Source organism: Pantherophis guttatus, chromosome 1, assembly GCF_059756535.1.
Source record: "Pantherophis guttatus breed Tessera chromosome 1, ASM5975653v1, whole genome shotgun sequence".
Classification (NCBI taxonomy): domain Eukaryota; kingdom Metazoa; phylum Chordata; class Lepidosauria; order Squamata; family Colubridae; genus Pantherophis; species Pantherophis guttatus.
The window spans coordinates 295,409,259-295,430,322 of record NC_142063.1 but is presented as its reverse complement, the minus strand read 5'-3'; the positions used below and the strand labels follow the sequence as shown (position 1 = coordinate 295,430,322).

Here is a 21,064-nt window from a genome sequence, read left to right as displayed (position 1 = left end):
CTGGGCGCGTATCTGTGCTCGTAAACTGAGCCTCGTTGAAGATAGAGAATACCAGTTCATCGTTTACGTATTTTTCAGGGGTTCTGATGGTCTCTCGGTACATAACAATTGTAATCTAGATAAAGTGAAGAAAGAGCAACGTCTAATAGGTTGACAAATAGTTCTTTTTCCAGGCTTTTTTCTTAGCTTGGCTTTCACTGCTGTGCAGTACTGTCTTATTTTATATTATGGACTGCAGTTGGGTAATATTGTATTAAAATATTTACATCTAGGCTAATATAAGTGCATCATTTCAGAGTCATTTCCAGAAAACGCTTCTTGTAGAGGGCCCTTTTTAGAAGGTTGAGCCTACTGAAGCGGGTCAGGGCATCACCCAAAAATTCCAGGGATGAAGGCTAGACTCGGAATATTTTGAAAGGCAATGTCTGCAGAGATTCTCAGTCACCCAGGTCATGATTATCCCAAATGTGCTTTTTCAGGAGGCAACTGGACTTTGTTTTTTCTTTGATAAACCTCCAAGTGCTTCAAAGACCCTCTAAAAGAATGCAAATGACCAGCTGTCTGCAAGGAATATAAATTCTTCCATTCCCCACCATCCAGTCAGAGCTGATGAAGCTGTTTGGATGAGAAGTGAAAAAACAAAGTCCAGTTGCCTCCTAAAAAAGCATCTTTGGGACAAAGAAGGCTGTGGTTAAGCACTCCTACGCTGGTGTCAAGAAAACTTTGTGAAACTAAACTTGTTTCAAGGAAGTCTTTATCCTTTTTTAAATATACTGTAATACAGAGAGAATTAATCTTTAAACTGTGATCATCTTTGAAAACCCACATTCTCCAGTTCCTTTGGGCCTAGAATATTAATTAGTCCTTTCTACTGGTAATCTATCCATTCATATGTAGAGCCTAATCACTGTTCAGGAAGAAATTTCTTCCATCTATGGTTAAATGTTAATTGGCTCAGCATGTTAAGTGCTAATTTACTGCTTTTTCTCTCAGATTATTCTAGCTTTACATGCACTTGGGGAAAAATTAGATTGTATGATTGCATATATCACAGAGCATGGTTTCCCTACTGCTTACAAACTTAATTTTATTTTGTGAGCCAAAATAGTCCAGTGAGTTGTCATCTTAGTCCTTAATTCTTAGTGCTATGGCAAAATTCTAATCATTATCCACATTAAAAGTCATCATAGTTTACAGCTGTATAGTAAAACTTATTCTTTGATAACTTGGTGAGCTATAAACAATAACAGTGGCCATAGAGGAATTTCATGGATTGTGCCCAAGTCTGCAAAGGAACTTGCATGCCAAGGACTTTCCAATATACTTACAAAGTAAAATAGATTTGGGACTGAGAACCAGAGACTTTGCAAATAATTATTTGTCTAATCAAGAGCCAGCAATGATATCTCTGGATTCTAAAGCACACCAGAGGACTTATTATATAACTTATTGATACTAACTGTGGATTAGTGTTCTGTATCATCATGTTTCATCCTATGTACCATTTATACAGATGAATGAAGAACCTGATGTATAGTAAATATTCCACTTTGTATGGGACAAACAAAAAAGTAAGTCAGCTGAAAGAAAATTACTTTTATACTATATTTAGACATTACATTTAAGGAATGGAATAGTAGGCAATTTTCAGAATGTTTGGGTTAATATTGAGGATTCCAAAGAATAGCATGGAATAACAGCAACAAAAATAAAACAATAAATGTGATGTTTTCCTATATTTGCAGCATTGTCACAGTTAATAATTAAGATTACAGTAATTGCAAATAAGGAAATAGCAATGATTGGACAAATACAGTGGATTGCACACAGTCATAAAGTGTATGCTTGGCACCAGGAACTCTGCCTACTTTACACATTTCATTATTTTAAAGGGCTCTTCTGCCAACCATCCAAAGATGAACACAATTACATTTCATTGGCAGCATGCTCTCTGCTTCTTTCATTGGAGGATACAAGATCCAACAAACCTTGGCTTTCTTATGTCAGATTCTTGGATGAATATATTTTCCTGTACAATACTAGTTTTTGTGTACTTTTGCATTCAACCATATCTTCAAAGATAACATCTTTCACCTGCTTCATCCTTTCAAGAAAATAATAAAAGATAGTAAGCCAGAGGAGGAGGCTTTATTTGTCTTGCAGCCTACTGTCTTGGACAATTTGCAATTTAAAAATTTTTTTTAGGGTTAAAAATGGATTTCTCTCTTTTCCTTTAGCCTAAGTTAGTGTTTTTAAACCTTGCCAACTTTAAGACATGTGGACCTCAACCTCCAGAATTCAATCTAAATTATGTTTTACTGCTTGTATCTGAAAAATGATTTCCCACTTCTTTTTCATTTTTCTTTTGGGAGAGATCCCTTGGATGTAAAATCCATCTGTTTTGAGACTAACTGAAGGGAAACAGGCAAATAAATCTAAATAAATTGTGGGAATCTGAGTCATTACATAGTGGCTCGATAAGTTAAGGCACAAGCTCACAACAATTTGACAAGTGAAAAATCATGAATCTGGTAGCACTTTTTCTGAATAAAACAATTGTGAGCTGCAGTTCACTGAATAAAATGCATACAGGGGCTAAAACAGGGGTGTCAAACTCGATTTCATTGAGGGTTGTATTTGACCTAGGGGTGTTGGGTGGGCGTGGGCCCATTTTTGGCTGGGACAGCCTCCTGCAGCCCTCTGCCAGTGAAAACAGCTTGGAAGGCTGCATGTGCGCGCCCCCCCCCCCCAGCTGCATTTTTGCTGGCAGAGGGCTGCAGAAGGCCATCCCTGCCAAAAACAGAGCCTAGGAGGGCCGTGCGTGGCCCTCCCAAGCTCCATTTTCGCTGGCAGAGGCACTGCAGGCCAGTTCTTGGCTGTTTTCAGGGTGGCCCCATGGGCCAGATCAAAGCACCCCATGGGCTGGATCGGGCCCACGAGCCTTGAATTGGACACCCCTGATTAAACTGATAAAGGATTTGAAATGGTCTGGGGAAAAGAAATGGGAATACAGGTTGGCAGCTGCATCTTACATGTGAGACATATTATAACTATAAATTCGTAATTGCAACATTTTAAACTACATCAGTCTAGCACCTTTAGGCAGCTGGTGAAATGATTGCAATTCACAAAAGCTTGTCTTTTAACAAAATTTCTTAGTCAGAAAAGCTATTACCAGACTTCCGATTTTGGGGGACTGTAGCACAGCTCTCCTATAAATGTGTGGTGAAAGTCAATGGGAGAACTTTTCTTTAATAATAGAGGATGACAAAAAATATTTGCTTGCAAGACATATCAGAGGACACCTCGCCTCACTTATTTATATGGGATATATACAGTACATATGTGTGTGTATCTAGTTATCTCAGATGCCCAGGATAATGGAATTTGGGGATGAAGAGCTGAATGTCTCTTAGCAAGCCAGGTGCAGCGTTTCTCCCTCTGGGCTTTGGTGGGCGGCTGAGGATGCTCGGGGGCGAAGCCAGGGCGTGGTGCGCCTCCATCCCCTCTGCCTTTGGGAGAGAGACCGAGTCGGCTCCAACTTCTGCTGCTCCTCCTCTTCTCCATATCCTTCTCCCGGGCGGCTCTGCTGACGTGTCTGCTTACTTCCCCCCTCCACCAGCTCGGCAGCCCTCGTCAACTAAAACATGGCTGCGGCGCGGCGGCGTCTTTCCCGGGCGCTCCCGCTCTTCGCGCTGCTGCTTTGCATCCCGGCGGCTCCCAGTCATGCCAGTCGAAAGCCGGACCGCCGGTTCGCCGAATTCAAACGCTGCGCCGATCCTGAATGTAGCTGTAAGTGGAAAAGGGAGGACGGCATCCGCCGGGTCCCTGCGACTGCCGAGCCGCAGCAGATCTGGACCTGTGGCATCCCCAAGGCCACGTCAAGCAGCGCCGCGATGGGCTGCTTCCTTCCTCGCGGGCGCTGGGGAGGGGAGAGGGGTGGACTGTAGCCTCTGCTTCCTTTCGTACAACCGGAGTTTCTCTCCCAAGTTGGGGTGACGAGGGAGCCGGGGAGGGAGGCGTAGCGGCGGGCATCCCTCCTCTCGCCTTGCCTGCTTGAGAAGAGCGAGAGACGCCTTTTGCTGAGCATTCCTGGCTTTTCCGGTGCTGCCTATTGGAGGCGATGATGAAAGCAAGCCAGTCTTGTTTGGGCCGCTGTAAAACTTACGGCAGTTAGGCTTTTTTTTGATAACTACACGAGGATTTATTTATTTTTAAATGCTTGGAATTAAAATCTGAGCAACGTTCTCTGCATCACCTCTGTGTGCTGTATTTTGGCTGCATCCATGACAGGTTATCATCTTAGATATTGTGCTGTGACAGAAAAAGACTTCTGTTACCCAACTGTTGTGGTTCCATTACCATTTTATTAACGGTATTTTTATGCCACTACTCTGGATGGTTCAGTGTGGCATTCAACAGAAATAAAAATTAAAAGCATTGAAACTGTGACATAGTATATACAGTATATTGTATTAGTACTAACCTGCAGAGAAAGAGCGTAAGAGAAAATATTACATCTCCAAATGCTTTTTTTCCAGAGACAAGTTTTCATGTTCGTTTTCATTTTTTTAAATTGTGGAATACACAATTATTACATGTGGAAGCAAGCAAACTGTTGAGAGGAAGGAGACCACCATTAAGCAGGCTCTGATCCAGAGGTCACTCTCTTTCTAGGTAGACCAAACCAGGAAATCAACACCATAGAAAGGTTATAACTATTATGGAAAGTGGTTATATCAGAATCTTGCAAGTCTGATTGTGCTGAACCTTCTCCTCATGCAGTAAATTAGGGAAGCATCTGCTTGAACTGTTTCTGAATGTTGTCTTGGTCTCTTGATTTAAAATATGTTTAGCTCCTTTTTTGCCCAGGTAATGATTCCTGTATATTTTCTTCAAGGATGTCTTGCTTACGTGGCAGACCAATACTCCTGCAGGCAGAATTTTTTTCAGAATAGGACCCTCAGCAGGGCTTCTTTCCCAGAATTTACAGAATATGCAGGTTCACCTTGAAGCAGGTAGTCTTAGAGATAGCCATGCCTTGAACTGTTTAAAGCTTATAACTAGCATCCTGAATTGCACCAGGATGCTGACTGGCAGCAAGCCAATTCTGTTAGTACTGTGCTACATTGACCTCAGGGCATGAGTGTGCAATTTTAACATTGGATAGGGGTATAAACTTCTAATATAACCTGTTTGCCTTAATGCTCCCCCCAGCATTGCTTCAATGTGTTGCATGTATATTTAATAAATATGAATATTTTGTACCTCTTTTGTAAACAAACTTGCAATTTCTGCAAGTGATTTTAATGAGATACAATTTCAGTATCTCTCATTTCTGTATTCCTTTTCTGTCTCTGGCATAAAATTACTAAAAGTAACAAGTACATAAAATATGTTCTTTGAAAATAAAAAAAATAAGTGGGTGGTTCTTTAATTGCACAGCTGAATCTGTTGTCAGAGATTATTCACTTGATCTGATGTTAATTGATAATGCATCTAATATTTCAAGTTCCTTTTAGATGGAATTTAATTGTGGATTAAGTTGCAGCTGCAACTCATTGACTAAAATAGGGATTTTGTCATAAATTTCAGCAAATTGAGTGGGTTTCATTGTGCTAGGAAATAATCAAAACATACTTTCACTACATTACTATAGTGCTTTTCATTCCTGGGCTACATGGCATTTTTTTGTGAACAAGATGGACTATATGTCAGTGACATATATGTCACAGTTCTTTTACTGTCTCTTATTTTTGTCTCTCTTTCTTTCAACAGTGTTAATGTGTCGAGGAAAAGCAGTAAAGGATTTTAAAGGTCCAGATTGTCGTTTTTTAGGTTTTAAAGAAGGTGAATCGATATATGTTTACTATAAATTAATTGGAAGAACAAATGAGCTTTGGGCTGGAAGTGTAAGTTTTCTTTATGTTTTTACAAACATTGGATAACCTGATATTTTAATTAATGTTTTAATTAAAAATTTACATGTGTTCACCAACTTTAAAAAAAAAACTTATAATATCAAAGTTTCCTAAAATTGCTGAGAAATATTTGGAAAATTGTGACTAATTCCAGGCTTCATTTGTTAGTATTGTAAGGACCCATTCTTTAATTTCTCTATCTATTAAGGCATGATATGAATATTTTAAAATAATTAAGGCATGATACAAATTGTGAATTGGCTAAAAGAAAGGATTTAGAAATAGCTTGGTTTGGGGAGCCCACATATTTTTTTTTCCTAGGACTTGTGAAAAATCAAGGATGCTGATTGTTTCAAAGTATGACCTTGCTTCTGCTTCGTGTTGTAAATAAAAAGCAAGCCAGGAAGTCTGTTACCTCTGAGTGGGTTGTAAACAAATCAGGATAGTGTAAGGATATGTGTGAATGAGTTGGGGTGAGGGGGTGGACAAACTGCCTACGGAACAGATAAGAGAGGCCATAGCCCACATCTATACAATGAGCTATGAAACAGGTTCAGAAAGGACACCCCCCCCCCACTCCACCTAAAACTCCTGGTTGTAAAGGAGACAGCAGGAGATTTGTACTTTCAGATTTTAAAAATTCTGCTAATATAGCTTTACAATAAAGTAGAATTAGTTCCTCTGGTCATATTTCCTTTTTGGAAAACTGACATCAATCCTGCAAATGTTGAAAATACAAATCTCCTGCTTCACAACCTGAGAATTTGGGGGAGGTCCCTTCTGAGCCTCTTTCTTTACCCATTATGCAGCCCTGGGCTATGGCCTGTCCTACATGATTGTTCCCTAAGCAGCATTCTCTTTCCCCATTCTCCTGTCTCCCAAGGTCATTCTCACATACTGTTACAAATAGTAACCATTATGCTTTAATATTTTGGCTTGTTCTGAAATAACCACCATTGTAAAGTTGGGATAAAATGGTAAATACTTAGAGATATTTGAGGAAAAGACTGAAGAATATAACCACAGAGATAGATGTCTGATTTATGTCTTTATTTCTGAATGAATATGATTATCCAAACATAGTCTCTATGGCATTTCCTAAGTTAGATAACTGGTTAATAGTTTCCTTTTCCTTCGCCCATGCAGTTCAACGGTCTTGAGTCTGAGTCTGTATGGATAAAATTCCCTTTCAGGAAATTATCTCTAATCCCTCTGTGACCAAAATCAATTTATCTGAAGAAACATCTCATAGGAAAATAAAAATGTCATTGCCAGTTCATCCTATTTAAATAATTATATTTCTATGAGTTATTTAAAATAATAAGTGTAATAATAACGTGGTCCGGCATGGCAAACTATATTAATGAGAGAGAATTTGTAAATATCATCAATCTGCTGTGACATTCAAGAACATGTTATTAGCAAGATTATTTTTAACAATTCAAGCATCTATACTTAATTTCAGTTGAAAAGGTTAATTATAGTAACATTTCAAATATTACTGAAATAAGCTTGAGAATGTAAGTGTATTAGCTGTAATGATAAGCTTCTTTTCCCCAACAATTTCATAAAAGCATTATTATCATCCATATCCGATGTTAAAGACTTTTAAAAGCTTACTCTGCAACTCATATAGACTACCTGAGTCCCACCTGTGGCATGCATGCCACCTGTTAAGAATGACTGTTATTGGACACCATTCTCTGTTGTAAACATGATATAGTAATAGTCTAAGAGACATTTAAAATAATACGAGTTAAGTCAAATTCCTATGGTATCTGGGGATTTTCCTCAGTACACATAATTTTTAACTCAAATGTGGTTGGTTTTGTTTGTTTCTGGATTAGCATGATAAACTGTTATCTTAGTTTGGTGCTAGAATTTCTTTCAGAGATGCTACTTTAGTTCAAAGTGATTCATCTTATATTAAGTGCTTTTTTTGCAAGCGAGGGTCAAGGAGATATTAGTAAGCTACTTTTTCTTTACTAATAAGTCACTTGTGAGTAGATCCTTAGAGGTGGCTATATTACATGATGGGACTCACTGTATCTCTAAAAAATTATTTTATCCTGTGCAAAAGAAATCATACTGTTCTGACTGCTATCTATATACTATTAAAACGGGACATTGTAGGGCAATAATTTTTGAACCAAGGTACTTCAAATTGGCTAATTTACAGAATGTATCCAAAATCCAGGATCTGAGACTCCAGTGGAATTGAAATTTGGCAAATTTTGTAAAATATTTTATGACAAAAATTATCATGTAGCATTTTATAACATGTCATAAAACATTTCCTGTGGTCAATTGATGATGTTTGAGTCTTCCTATAATAAAAGCTGTTACCAGAAAAGAACAACGCTCAAGAAGCACACACTAACTACATGTAGTATCTGTAGACAGTGTGTTTACTTTTAATGTGCTCTGCCAGGATCTAATTGCCAAGTTTATCTAATCTCAGTGGCAATTCTCCACTGTTAATATGGGCTTCCTGATAACAGTTGTAATAATCTAGGGCAGTATTTCCCAACTCTAGCCATTTTAAGACATGTGAACTTAAAACTCCCACAATTCCTGAGTCAGCATGCTGGCTAGGGAATTTTGGGAGTTGAAGTTCACACGTCTTAAATGGCCAACTTTGAAAACACTGACCTAGAGAATATAATGCATTAGATAGCATAAGCCTTTTATAAATTTATTGAGAAAAAAAACTCTTCTGTAGCTCTCTAAGAGATAAATTTAGGATCACATATAGTCTTCAACTTATGACTGGTTGCTTAGCAACCATTCAAAGTTACAATGGAACACGAAAAGGGCCTTAACAACCCAGATTTGAGGTTTAACATCTGTATCCCCCATTGTCACATGACAGCATTTTAAGTGCTCAGCAACCAGCCCACATTTATGGTGTCTGCAGCACTCCAGTAACATGACCACAATTTACTTCCAATTTCTTGGAAGAACCTGACTCATAGCGAACAATGGGCTTGCTTATTGACTACATTCACTTACTACTGAAAAAAAAAGGGGCATAGTCAAATGGTGACCCACTTTACAATTGTGACAACTTACTACCACAATTGTGGTTGTTAAGTCAAAAATTCTAATAGTAGCTTTCATTTAATTTTGTTTATAAAATGGATCAAATTTTATTTTATTCTGTGGTTCTAATTTAAATAATTTTAAAATTATGAAATGAAATTGCTGAAAAGAAATCTGAGTGCCATAAATAGGTATTGTGGTGCAGTATGGTTATTTTTAAATAATATTTAAACATTTTGTGGAAGAAGTTGGTCTTACTTGCTGAACCTGTGGCTTGGAGCCTACTTTGTTAGAGCTTGTGCTTCTGCATGGGCCATGGGTTATTCGGCACAGCTGGGCTTAAACAGGGGTAGAAATAGAGTCCCTATGATGTTTTCTTCTTACACTCTATTTTGTTTTTGTAAACAGGTTGGAAATGCATTTGGATATTTTCCCAAGGATCTACTTGAAATAAATCATATTTATACTCATGATGAGCTAGAATTACCAACAGATGTAAGTTATTTAAATGTGTGTGTTGTTTTCCAGCTACATGTTATAATAGAATTGTATGCAGACAGTAGATTCAGAATGCAGAGAAAAAAAGATAAGATTGGAAAAATAGGAAACTGTTCATCAAGCTTTCATTTGTGTTTAGGCTAATCATTAACTAAGTGCAATTAGTTGTTTTCAAATATTAGGGGGGAGGGTAAAGAAAATTCTACTAATTTATCCAGCTTGCACAAAATGCAAACCTCTGATTCATCAGTCCTTTTTCTTTTTTCACTAGACATGTATGAAACTATATAGTAGATTCAGTAAACCTTTATTTTCCTGTCTGACTAGGACCAAGAAAAGAAGGTATTGTCAGGCTCCTACTATATCCGATTATCAGACTTTGTGATTTGTATTTATGTTAAATGGTGTCATTGCCTGCTTCACTATAATCCAGTGCAGTCCAATTCCATTGTGAATATAGGATTGCAGCTGTAGTTTAAAGATAGATAAGTTGTGATATAGTCCAATTTAATATATCACAGGTTCAGTGCAACCCAATAGATTGCGTAATTATGAAATGCCAAATAGAATTGATGGGCCTTCCTCATAGTTAAATATGAGAGGATTGCAGCCCGGATCTTGTTTATGTTTTAAAGAATTTGACTGCTAGTGTGATTACTCAGACACTAGGAACAATTCATGTAAATGAATATTTTTAAAAAGTAGTTAAAATTGAGGGTTTTTTTTTTCCTTTCAGGAAACAGATTTTGTTTGCTTTAGTGAAGGCAAAGATGATTTTGACAATTATGATGTGAATGAACTTTTAAAACTATCAAAGAACATGGAAATGAAAGAACCAGAGTCAGAAACAATAAAAGAAGTGATTGATTGGACAGTTTATGCTGATCCAGAGACTGATCGTGGTTTTAAAGCAGATTTAAAAAGCAATGAGGACTATGGTGAACACAGCACTTTTCTCCATAAAAAGAATGAGAATGTAGAAGCAGCTCTTGATTCCAAGGGGGAGAGCCTTGGTATAAGTCAGGAGGCAGACATTTCTCAGGGAGACAAAAATGCACATCAGCCTTCAGAAGAAACGCTGCAGGAAACATTAAAAGTGCCAAAACATGAAAGTGCCAAAAATCATAACAACTCTCAGGGTGAAACTGAACAATCAGATTATGCAGATAAAAATGATGCTGCTCACACACTTTTGCACCATGAAGTATTGGAAGGTTTGAAAACAACATTTGGCTCAACTGCAGATGCCTTTGTGTCTGATGATGAGACAACAAGCCTTGTTACATCACAGGATGATGACAACTTCAGGGAAGAACTGGACATTGATTCTTATGATGTAGAGAAGCAACAAGAACCAGAGGCACAGTCAGAAGAAATTACTTCATTATCAGTTGTAGAAGAAGAAATCACATTGTCAAAAGACCCAGAAGCTGAAAAGCTGTCGTCTGATGATATATTTGAATCAGAAGCTAGCAATGATAGTGAGGATGATAATGATGATGATGAAGATGATGGTAATGATGATAGTACTGGGGAAGCTTCTGAAAAACTGCAGCATGAAACAAAAGATGATTCTGCACATTTAAGGGATAATTTTCTTGCAGATGTCAGTGAGGATGAAAGAATAGTTGATAAAACTGATGGTCAGGATGATCAAACAGGAGAAGAAAGAGAAGAAGAAGCTTTATTTAGAAAGCAGCAAAATATTGAGCCTGTGTTAACTCATCCAGAAACTTCAACTGAAGATGATCCTTTAATATCAGAACGTGATTCTATTAAAGAACAGATGCATGATGTAAATATCAGAGACCTTACAGGAGAAACAGATACAACTCAGTACAACGCAGATGAGAATGCAAAAAATGAAGAGCGGACAAGAGAAGAACTGCCAAGCACTTCTACACATACTTTGGGTACATTTCCTCACGTGGAAGACCAGCAATCATCTATAAAAACAACAGAAGAAGTATTAAGTCCACCTCTAGATATCAAAGTTGATCCAGAAGACCCTTCTCTAAATAAAATAATAAAAGATAATGAAAGAGGGGAAGAAAAAAGTGAGGACAGTAGCTTGGAAAAAATGAGCAAAACAGATGAGAAAGATAATCAGCAAGTGAACATAGTACTAGACTTGTCAGAGGACCTAATGAATAAGTCGCTAAATGATTTGGATGATGGAAAAACAAAATATGACACAAAGGAACCTAAAGAAGATTTTGAATTAAGGAAGATTTTCAGTAGTAAAAAGCAGTCAAATGTCTCTGCAACAGGAAATATTTCCAATGAAAAAAATATTGAAGTGCCTATTGAACAGTCTCAACAAGGAACTGCAATGCAAGATTTAAATAATGAAAAGAATGATGTTAGCAGTACCAAGAAAACATTTGAGAAAAAAACTGTTCTAGAAAAATCTAAGGCTATTACCCAGCATAGAAACCTTACTCAATATAACGTTGATTACATTGAAGCTGATCATTTAAATAGAGAAAAATCACTCACAGAAAAATTCCTGCCTATAGACCTAGAAGCTGAAGATGATGATTTCATTGAAGAAATAGAAGAGGAGTTACTACAAGATGAAAATGCTGAAAGTGCAAAATTATCCAAGGAGCAACGGATAGTTGACCAGAGTTTCAAATTAGATACTGATATTCCAAGTCCTCAGCTGCAAAGGCCAAATAGTGCTATTTTAAAAACTGCTAATCCTGTTGACGAAACAGGAGAGGAAGCAACGACACTTGATCAGGCTAAGGAAGAAGTTGTGGAAGAAGAAATTAACAAGGCCAGTGATGAGGCAATGCAACTAAATTATAATTCCCAGCAGAGTAAAATGAAGGGAAATGAAGACAATGAGAAGTTGAAGTTGACAATATTGTCTGAAATTAAAACATCTCCACATGAGAAAGAAACTATACACGATAAAATAATGCTAAGCAATTTAAATACTTCTGAACCAGAAAATAGGGATCATGATTTCAGTCAAAGAAATGAAGACCTCCCTACAGATTTTTCAGAAAAAGTTCTTAAACTTCCAGAAACCTCAGAAAACCAGTTTCAGAATTTATATGATCCTGGAGATATGATGGAAAATCCAAATGAACATAGAGAGCCAGAATACAGTGAGTCTGTGACCCAGCTCCTTATAATGAAAGAGTTTCTTGATGAAAAGCGTATTGCACGTTTAAAAAAGTATCTTGGACAACAACATCTTTTCAAAATAGAGCATTTGTTTCATGACATGGAATTAGAGTTGATGCTTGCTCAGAAACACAGTGATAATCAAGAGGACACTGAAAAAGCTTTGGATCAGATCCTTGAATCTTCAGAATCTAATATTCTGGACATTCTGAGCAAAGTTTTAGATTCAAGGGAGTTGGAAAATAAAGAGGTGATTAAAGAAACAGATTTGTTTGATGAAGAAGCTGCTTTAATGGATGATATTCAAGAGCTAATGTATTCATTAAGGCAAAAATTCTCTCCAGTTAGCGAGAGTGTTCCACTTGCATCCCTTCCAAAACCAAGGATGGACTTCCCCGATCCAATTAAAGGTAAGACTTAAGGTTGCACTTCTATACCACTTAGTTGGAAATAAACTCCATTCCCTTTATAGCATATTTTTAATATATTTTGGATTGTGCTTTATGATTTGGTGAAAAGAAAGCCAGATTCCCTTGTGATATAAGCAAATTTGATAATAATCTCAGAATAAATTTTAACTATTTTTAGATCCCTTGATTAGACTAAATGTTAAGGATAGACTTTAAGAAAGTTGTTGGGTTTCACATCTGATTAAATTACTTGACAATGGTATGACAAATCAATTTGTTCCAGATTTTAAAAAGAAAAAATTAGCTCACTGTAAAAAAAAAATTACCGTACAGATTTTTTTTTTGAGGATTTGGTGCAAATGTCTTTATTTCAGTGCAAATCCTAGTAAGATAAACAGATACTTTCCATTATTATACTTTTGGGTGACAGTCTGTTTTCAGGAAAAAGACACATTTTGTTACTCAAATTAATATATTCAGTTGCTCAGATGAAACTATTTTTAAACACGGAGTACCCATCTTTAAGAATAGCTCTGTAATTGTTTACATATTAATATTCCAACATAATCATTCTCAGAGTTTAAATTAATGGAACACATTAATCCCAATTATTTCAGTAGGACTACCAGGACTGCTGCTAACATAAAAGATGCCATTGTGCAGAATTCCACTAAATGCCCCATCTTTTTTAAAAAAAATATGCAAAATGTATTAAATATTGCACTTGCTTCCAGCTCCATGTATATGCACTTGCCTGCTGGTCCCTTCCCTCATGTGGCAACCTTGTGCGGTGCACATTTTGCACCTGGACTGCAATGGCCCTGAGGGCTACTTTAAGTTTATGTAAATTGGAGGCTCTATTATATATTTTTACACAGGGAACAACACTCCTAGCAATAAATTGTGCATTACTCTAGAATACAATATTATATTTTCCTAAAAATGAATTTGCAAGCAAATGTCCACCAACCGACATTTGTACGGTAGACTATCATAATTGGAATCTGCTTTACCAAGACAGTAAAATGAGGCTAGAAACTTGATCAACCCCAATATCAATGACATTGTATATGTATCAATATACTTTGTATATTACTTTTAAATTATTAGTGTGTAGCTGATCAAAATTTTGTACCAGTTCTGTTTGAAAATATTGAAAACAACAACAATGTGGATAAATCCTGATAAAAGATTATAAATCCTGAGACATTACATTGTGACTCTATTTTTTTTTTTTTTTTTGTTACCAGTGTTTCAAAATTAATATTTTAGCAATCTGGTATATAACCTTATTAGAAAGTATAAGAAATGTGTTATGGCTGAATAAGGCTGTTGAGTGGGACTCATGAAGACTGGGTCAGAACAAAGGTTTGGTCAATGCCTGCTTAAAAGACTACCTAGGAATTTGCTGCCATAAGTTCCAAACTGAGAAAAGGCAGGAGAAAGACACAGAAAACGTAAACAATAAAAAGAACCGACAATTTCTGCAGGATTCTTGCAGGAAAAATGCTTTTAATATCTATGTGTGTATTCTACTTAACTTCAAATGCTAAGTTAGAAATGACTAAAATGAATTTGCAAGCAAAATATATCTAAATAATAAACAGAATGCAAGAGGTAAATAAACTGTGAGAGCTTTTAACTAACATACAAATCTCTACTTACCATAGCTAATGAAAAACAAACAGAATATGACAGACATACTGTGGAAACCCTGGTGGGGGGCATAGATCAAAAGTCTGTGCAAGACACAGAACAGATGTTTGAAAAAGAAGAAATTGTTCACATGGATCACTCAAAAGAGGAAGAGAACATTTTGACAGAGACTAAAATGGTGGTGAATATGGAAAACAAGGATGTTCCTGAGGATGACAGAAACTTGCCAAATGTGGATGTTGCTTTTGGATCAGTTGATTCAGAAAAAGATTTCATTACAGGTAACTTTCAGAATAGTTTGTTTCTTTATTAAAAAAATAGAATATAAAAACAGCTGCAAGATTATAATTTAGGAAACAACTGTTTTTAAAGTTATATTCATTACAAGAGAGAGATCCTCTTCTGCATGTACATTTTTAAAGAGACAGATGCTTAGTGGGATAAAAGTTGCTGTTATGAATCAGGTTATATCAAAGCCATAGAGCTGTTCATTTTCAGTTTAGCGGATCATGACAACCTTGTCAGTGTGGTTTATAAACCATGTGTTATGGCTTAGGATATGGTACAAACCTAAGGATCTAATGACTATAGTATAGTCATATCATAATTAAATAAATAGCTAGGGACAAGTACAAACTCAGCAGTGGAATCCACTGTTTTCTCTAAATAGTGCTAGATATCCATTGCCTCATGACAGTGGAACAAGAAATGTTTATTTCCAAGTTAATTGACTGATTATGTGCCATCAACCCGCTGTCAACTCCTAGCAACCATAAATTAGATTTTTTTCCCATGACAATGTCTCCCTGACCTAGTCTCCCAGCTTTCCCAGCATCAAAGCCTGTTCTATAGCTTGTCTTTGTATAATGTATCCAAATTAAGATGATTTAATGAGTCACTCAAGTCTATTCAAAAAACAGTTCAATGAGAGATGGGCAATCATTTTCTTTTGATCTTAGTAAATTACGATTTCTAGAATTCCCCACTATTCATTCTGATTAAACTGTAAAACTGAAATGTACAGTTCAGGATACAATTAAAATAAAAACTATGCAGGCTTCAAAATACAAACAGTAAACATGCAACTTCAAAAGAGGTAACCTATTTTTTATATTTTATATGTCTGATGAACTAAAGTTATTTTATGAAAACATTTATAAACCAGAATGTTTTGCTTGGCTTCTACATACTAACATGATTACTGTTATATTATAAGCTGTGTTGAGATGCCCCAAAACTATAGTCTGATAAAAACAATTTCATAAAAGGGTTCAAAATCTTTGTTTTAATCTAAGGTCAAATTAATGCTAAGGATGATGCAATGCAAGAAGATAGTAATCTATCAGAAGGAAATTCTGCTGCTCCATACATTCGTTCTATCGTCGATGATGTAGTCCTGTCAGCCAAAGAAAATATGCAACCCATCAAAAAAATTGTAAGTATTTTATCTTACTTGACACATAGTAGCTTTAAAAGCCAATTTCCCATATGCTTTAATAGAATTTGTTTCCATAGTTAAGACATCAGGGTAAAAACTAGGGGACCTTAGGCACAAAGCCAGCTGAGTGATTCTTGGGCCAGTCACTTTCTCTAAGCCCTATAGGAAGAATGAATGGCAAACTATTTATGAAAAACCTTGCCAAGAAAACTTAAGAAACTTGTCTAGTCTCCAAGAATCAAATAAGATTGAACAAAAGAAAAAAAATTGTATCTGGTCATCCTATACTGTTTCCTTCCAGCTTTTCTAGCATCAGAGCCTTTTCTAGAGAGTATTGCAAAATTAAAATGCACACAGTATTTGCAGCCTAATTTGTAGTCTGTACTGTTCAAATATTATCAGTGACACTTCAATCTTCCTTTGAAGAAAATTATAAACATGTAGGCAGAAAATGCAAAGTATAGTGGGGTATTTTTTTAGTTTCAAAATATAGTAGGAAATAGCTATTTATGTAACACAACTTGATATTTTCCTTAAAATTCAGTTTTAGAGCTTGCTTTTGTTGGTTTTTGTATATAGCTTGCTGAGTTTTTAAGCATATATTTGAGAACATCCATTACATTAGAGTCAGTAGATCTGAGCTCAGAATACAGGTAGTCCTCGAGTTATGACAATTGAGCCCAAAATTTATGTTGTTAAATGAAACATCTCTTTAGTGAGTTTGCCCCATTTTACAACTTTTCTTGCCACAGTTGTTAAGTGAATTCACTGCATTTGTTAAGTTAATTAACATGGTTGTTAAGTGAATCTGGCTTCCCCATTGGCTTTGCTTGCCAGGAGGTCACACAAGCTGATCACATGACTCCAGAACCCTGCAACCGTCATAAAAATGAACCACTCGCCAAGCATCCGAATTTTGATCATGTGACCATGGGGATGCTGCAATGGTTGTTAAGTATGAAAAAGGTCACTTTTTTCAGTGCCGGTGTAACTTTGAACAGTCACTAAATGCACTGTGGTAAATCGAGGAGTACCTGTATTGGAACCCAGAGATTATCTGGAACCAAGAATCTGCATTGTAAATTCCATTTCCTTATTTTCCTTGCTACGTAATAAGGAAAATACGTGATTTTCAGGAGCTCAGAAGAGTCCACCTAAAGTACTATGGCTCCCCTCCTATAAAAGAGATCCTCTCTGTCATCGCGGCTTACCAAAAGTAAAAAAAAAAAAATTCCTCCACCCACCTAACTAGTTAGACTAGCGAGTTTAGGAAAGTAGCGCTCCCGCACCTTCCTTCCGGTCAGAAACCGACTGAGCTTCTCCGCTTCCGGAAACTACAACTGTGACTTGCAGGCACGGGCCGATGACGTCGAGGGGTCGTGGTGGGGTCACGGTGAGGTGACGTGTCCCTGTGGAAACAGAAGCCGGGAAGGCAAGGAGGAGGGGGAGGGGCGGGGAAGACTCTTGCACCAACGGGTGAGGAGGAGAGCGAGGGGTTGCTCGCAGGCCGGTTTCTCCATGGAATCCGTTGTCCCTTCCAGCAACAGCAGCGCCGCTCTGCTCCAGGGGCCGCTTTCCCGGGGCTATGCTTCCTTTAGGGACCGTCTTTTGTGGGTGAGGAAAAGGAGGAGGGAGGGCTCAGAGGGTCTTTGCTCTGGAAAGGAGCGGAATCCGTCCGTGCCTGCCAAATAGCCTCGGCTGCGGGCGGGGAAGGACGAGGGACACGTATTGACAGGGCGGCGGGGGCCTGGCGAAGACAGCTGTTGTCACGGTGGTGGATTGAAAAAGCCGCTCTTTCGGCGAAGAAGTTAGCGAAAGTCGAATCGGGCTGTTGTGGAAAAGAGAGCGTTCTCGTCTTCGAAATAAATAGTAATTTTTTAAAAAAAAAACTGCAAAAACAAATAATTAGTTTTTTTTTTTTTAAACCTGCCAGAACAAAATGCTGGTTTTATATTTTGATAGATTGTGCCATCAAGTTGTTTTCCAGTTCTAGCCACTACGTAGCCAGGTGTCCTTCATAGTTTAGGATCGGATTTGTGGCTCTAGGTGTCCCTGTGGAAATAGGAGAAGTGCTAAGGAAATGGAGCAGAGGTGGGATTTGGAAAGGGGGCCAGAGAGAGGAATTTGTATCCTTACTGGCTTTTTTCCCCCAAATACTGAAGGGAGTAAAAGTTGTTAGTTGCAATGATGGCACGAAAATAATTTATGTATGAGTTTGTTTCTGTGTTGATAATTTAGTTCTAATTTCTCGTGTTTGTGGAGCGATGCAAACTGTAGGTTGACTTCTGATAACGAAACTGTAAATGTGTAACCACCTGGATTGTAAAATGTTTGAAGTATACAGTATAGGAAGCTGTCAGAGATGGCAACATTTTTAAGAGTACACATATCCATCTGAAAGCATAAAATGCAAGCATGGGAAGTTCAGGAGAAAGTACTTTAAAATTAATTCCATCGGTGTTTCTTAAACTGTATGTTAGGTATAGTATTAACATTACTTAAATTTTGTTTGGCTGCAACAGTATCTTAGATTTCTGTTTTACTCTTAAAACAGTGGTAAATTAATTACCTGAGGTAATTAAATAATATTACAACATTTTTTTTTCAAGATTATGGATGGGGAAAATAAGGCAAACACGATGAGCTATGCTGAAAAACCTATTTGCTAGACTATGCACATTTTAAAAAGTTAATGTATTATATACAAAGATGAAACAGCACATTCAAAATCTATGAAGTATTGGATTCTAAATGTGAATCATCAAGAATAATAAACTAGGTAAAATGTAATTGGCTTTAAGTTGTTACCATTAGCTTCTGGTCTTCTGTCTATAATTAAAATATTAAAAATAAAGAATGTAAATTAGAATTGTTCTAAACAAATTCAGAGTAGGAGAACATTACTTGAATTTCTTGTTGAAACCTGTGATGTTATTCATCAGAGCATTGTGAATACTGTACATTTGACTCTGGTTTTATGGCTTTGGGGAATAAGAACATAATGGAAAGTTATGGAATTAATTTGAGTGAACCTTCTTAAATGAAATTTTCAGAGTTGTATCCTGCTATTTCTATATGTATGTTTAAATTATTTTAAATGTAGAGACTTAACCTTTTTTTTAGCTGGTCTCAACACTACCTGAAAACATGCAGCCTGGCCCTGATTTCCATGGATTTCCTTGGGAGCCCATTATTATCACTGCCTTTGCTGGAATTGCTACACTTGCTATTTTCTTCTGGAGAACCTGTCTATCTGTAAGTAAATTTTTAAAACTGCCTGTTTATAAGTAAACGAAAGTAAGTAAGCATACCTTGTATATTAATACTTAGAGCAGATAATTAACTTCAGCAGTGAATAATAAATCTCTGCATATCAGTTGATGCAGTTGATAAAAATGATCAGTTTTATCATTAGATGTGAAACATAACATATATTCAAAATGTTCTGCTAATTAAAAAAAACTTAGGTCATCTTTTTTATTCATCTGAAAAATGTGTTTTTGACATTTGTCTGCCAGCTTTGGTGTTGTTGCTTTTATGATTAAGTTTGAAACAGTACAGTAATTAGAAAGGCATATTATTTAATTCATTAATTTTAGATAATTTGGGCATTGACCTGAATTTTCAGGATAAACTGTGATTTGTGTGAGCGTATTATCTGTGGAAACCAATTGTAAGGAAGAGAACAATAACACTTGAGATTTACAAAACCATAACCATAAATCATGGCTGTTTATAAAACATATGGATGTGAAAGAAGATATCAGTATGCATACTGCTGTTTAACAAGTGCTCATCTTGAAATTACAATGTAGATAGTAACAAAATGACTTGATATGCAACTAAACTTCAACTTGAGAGAGCAAGTTTTGGGCCAATCATTTAATCTTTATCTTGTTTATTATATCATTTGGATAATTCTCAAATTAAACTTTGAAATTATGAGTATGTAAAAAATTGTTGACTAAATTGTTCTTATATAAGAATTGAGTAAACCAAACCTGTGGCTTGATTTTCCAGTAAGATATTGAACTTGAAACTTTAATTAGAATCAGCTTAGATGTGTTATGTCACTTGATGTTTGCGTTGGAAGCAGTTTATTTGTACTTGTTGTGTTGGAAGCAATGTATTTGGTCAGCACTTGATTTTTATTGTTGAAATTGTATTAATAAAATGGCTATTTTATAACATTCTGTATTGTTTTTATTCTTTGTAGGTTAAGAGTAGAATGTATCAAGGTAAAAAATTTTGCCCTTAAAAATTGTACTGTGATTAATTGGGGGTGGGGGCGGGAGTTATTTGCTTAATATAAGTATGTGCTCTTATGAGTAAATAGAATGTGCTGTACTGTCATGTGTACTTAATGCTATTTAGGCACGATGAACTTCTGTTTCAGTGTTGTGGGTCAATGACAGAGAAAGTTTAGGATTTCAAAACATCTTAACTCTTTCTCAATTCTCTATTTCTCAAATAATACTGTCCTGTTTATTTGTATTATATTGGGTTTCTGTACTGTATTAATGTCACTTGGGGAGAATTCTTTTTCTTCTGTAGAGGTTTTTGGACAGCTGAGCTGAGAATAGGAGACTAAGAAATAATGTGATTTTAGCCTTTTGACTACTGAATATTTATTATTTCCAAAATTCCATTTTTTTCTCTTTGCCTCAGTCTTTCCAAATAAATTTCTAAATATCTCATCTTCACTACCTCTACCTATAATTTTGGCCAATTTGTTCTCAAAATGAGAAGTACCTTCTTTTTGACTCTGAAAGAAAGCCATAACTAGAATGTTTATCAGTTTGAAACATTACTGTATTATTCATTTGTAGAGTTTTCTCCCTTTCCCCACCAGCACTTTTCATTTAAAAATACTAAACAGATTTGTACATTTAAATGACATGTTCCATAGTGGTAAATTGCCTGTTGTTATTTCCAGTCATGAAATTAGTGCTGTGGGAGAG

The 21,064-nt window shown here is 36.4% G+C and overlaps 1 protein-coding gene across 6 annotated transcripts in view; it reads left to right on the top strand.

The window, feature by feature from the left end:
• Positions 1 to 3,504: 3,504 nt before the first annotated feature.
• MIA3 (MIA SH3 domain ER export factor 3) overlaps positions 3,505 to 21,064 on the top strand; it is a 29,270-nt gene continuing 11,710 nt past the window's right edge. For all 6 annotated transcript variants that reach the window (XM_087883165.1, XM_087883166.1, XM_034427877.3 and 3 more), the window contains exons 1-8: positions 3,505 to 3,792; positions 5,779 to 5,912; positions 9,372 to 9,458; positions 10,198 to 13,009; positions 14,680 to 14,946; positions 15,961 to 16,100; positions 19,227 to 19,358; positions 20,320 to 20,341. In XM_087883165.1, coding sequence (XP_087739291.1) covers positions 3,648 to 3,792; positions 5,779 to 5,912; positions 9,372 to 9,458; positions 10,198 to 13,009; positions 14,680 to 14,946; positions 15,961 to 16,100; positions 19,227 to 19,358; positions 20,320 to 20,341 — 3,739 coding nt within the window. In that variant the 5' untranslated portion in view covers positions 3,505 to 3,647. The remainder of the gene's footprint in view (positions 3,793 to 5,778; positions 5,913 to 9,371; positions 9,459 to 10,197; positions 13,010 to 14,679; positions 14,947 to 15,960; positions 16,101 to 19,226; positions 19,359 to 20,319; positions 20,342 to 21,064) is intronic.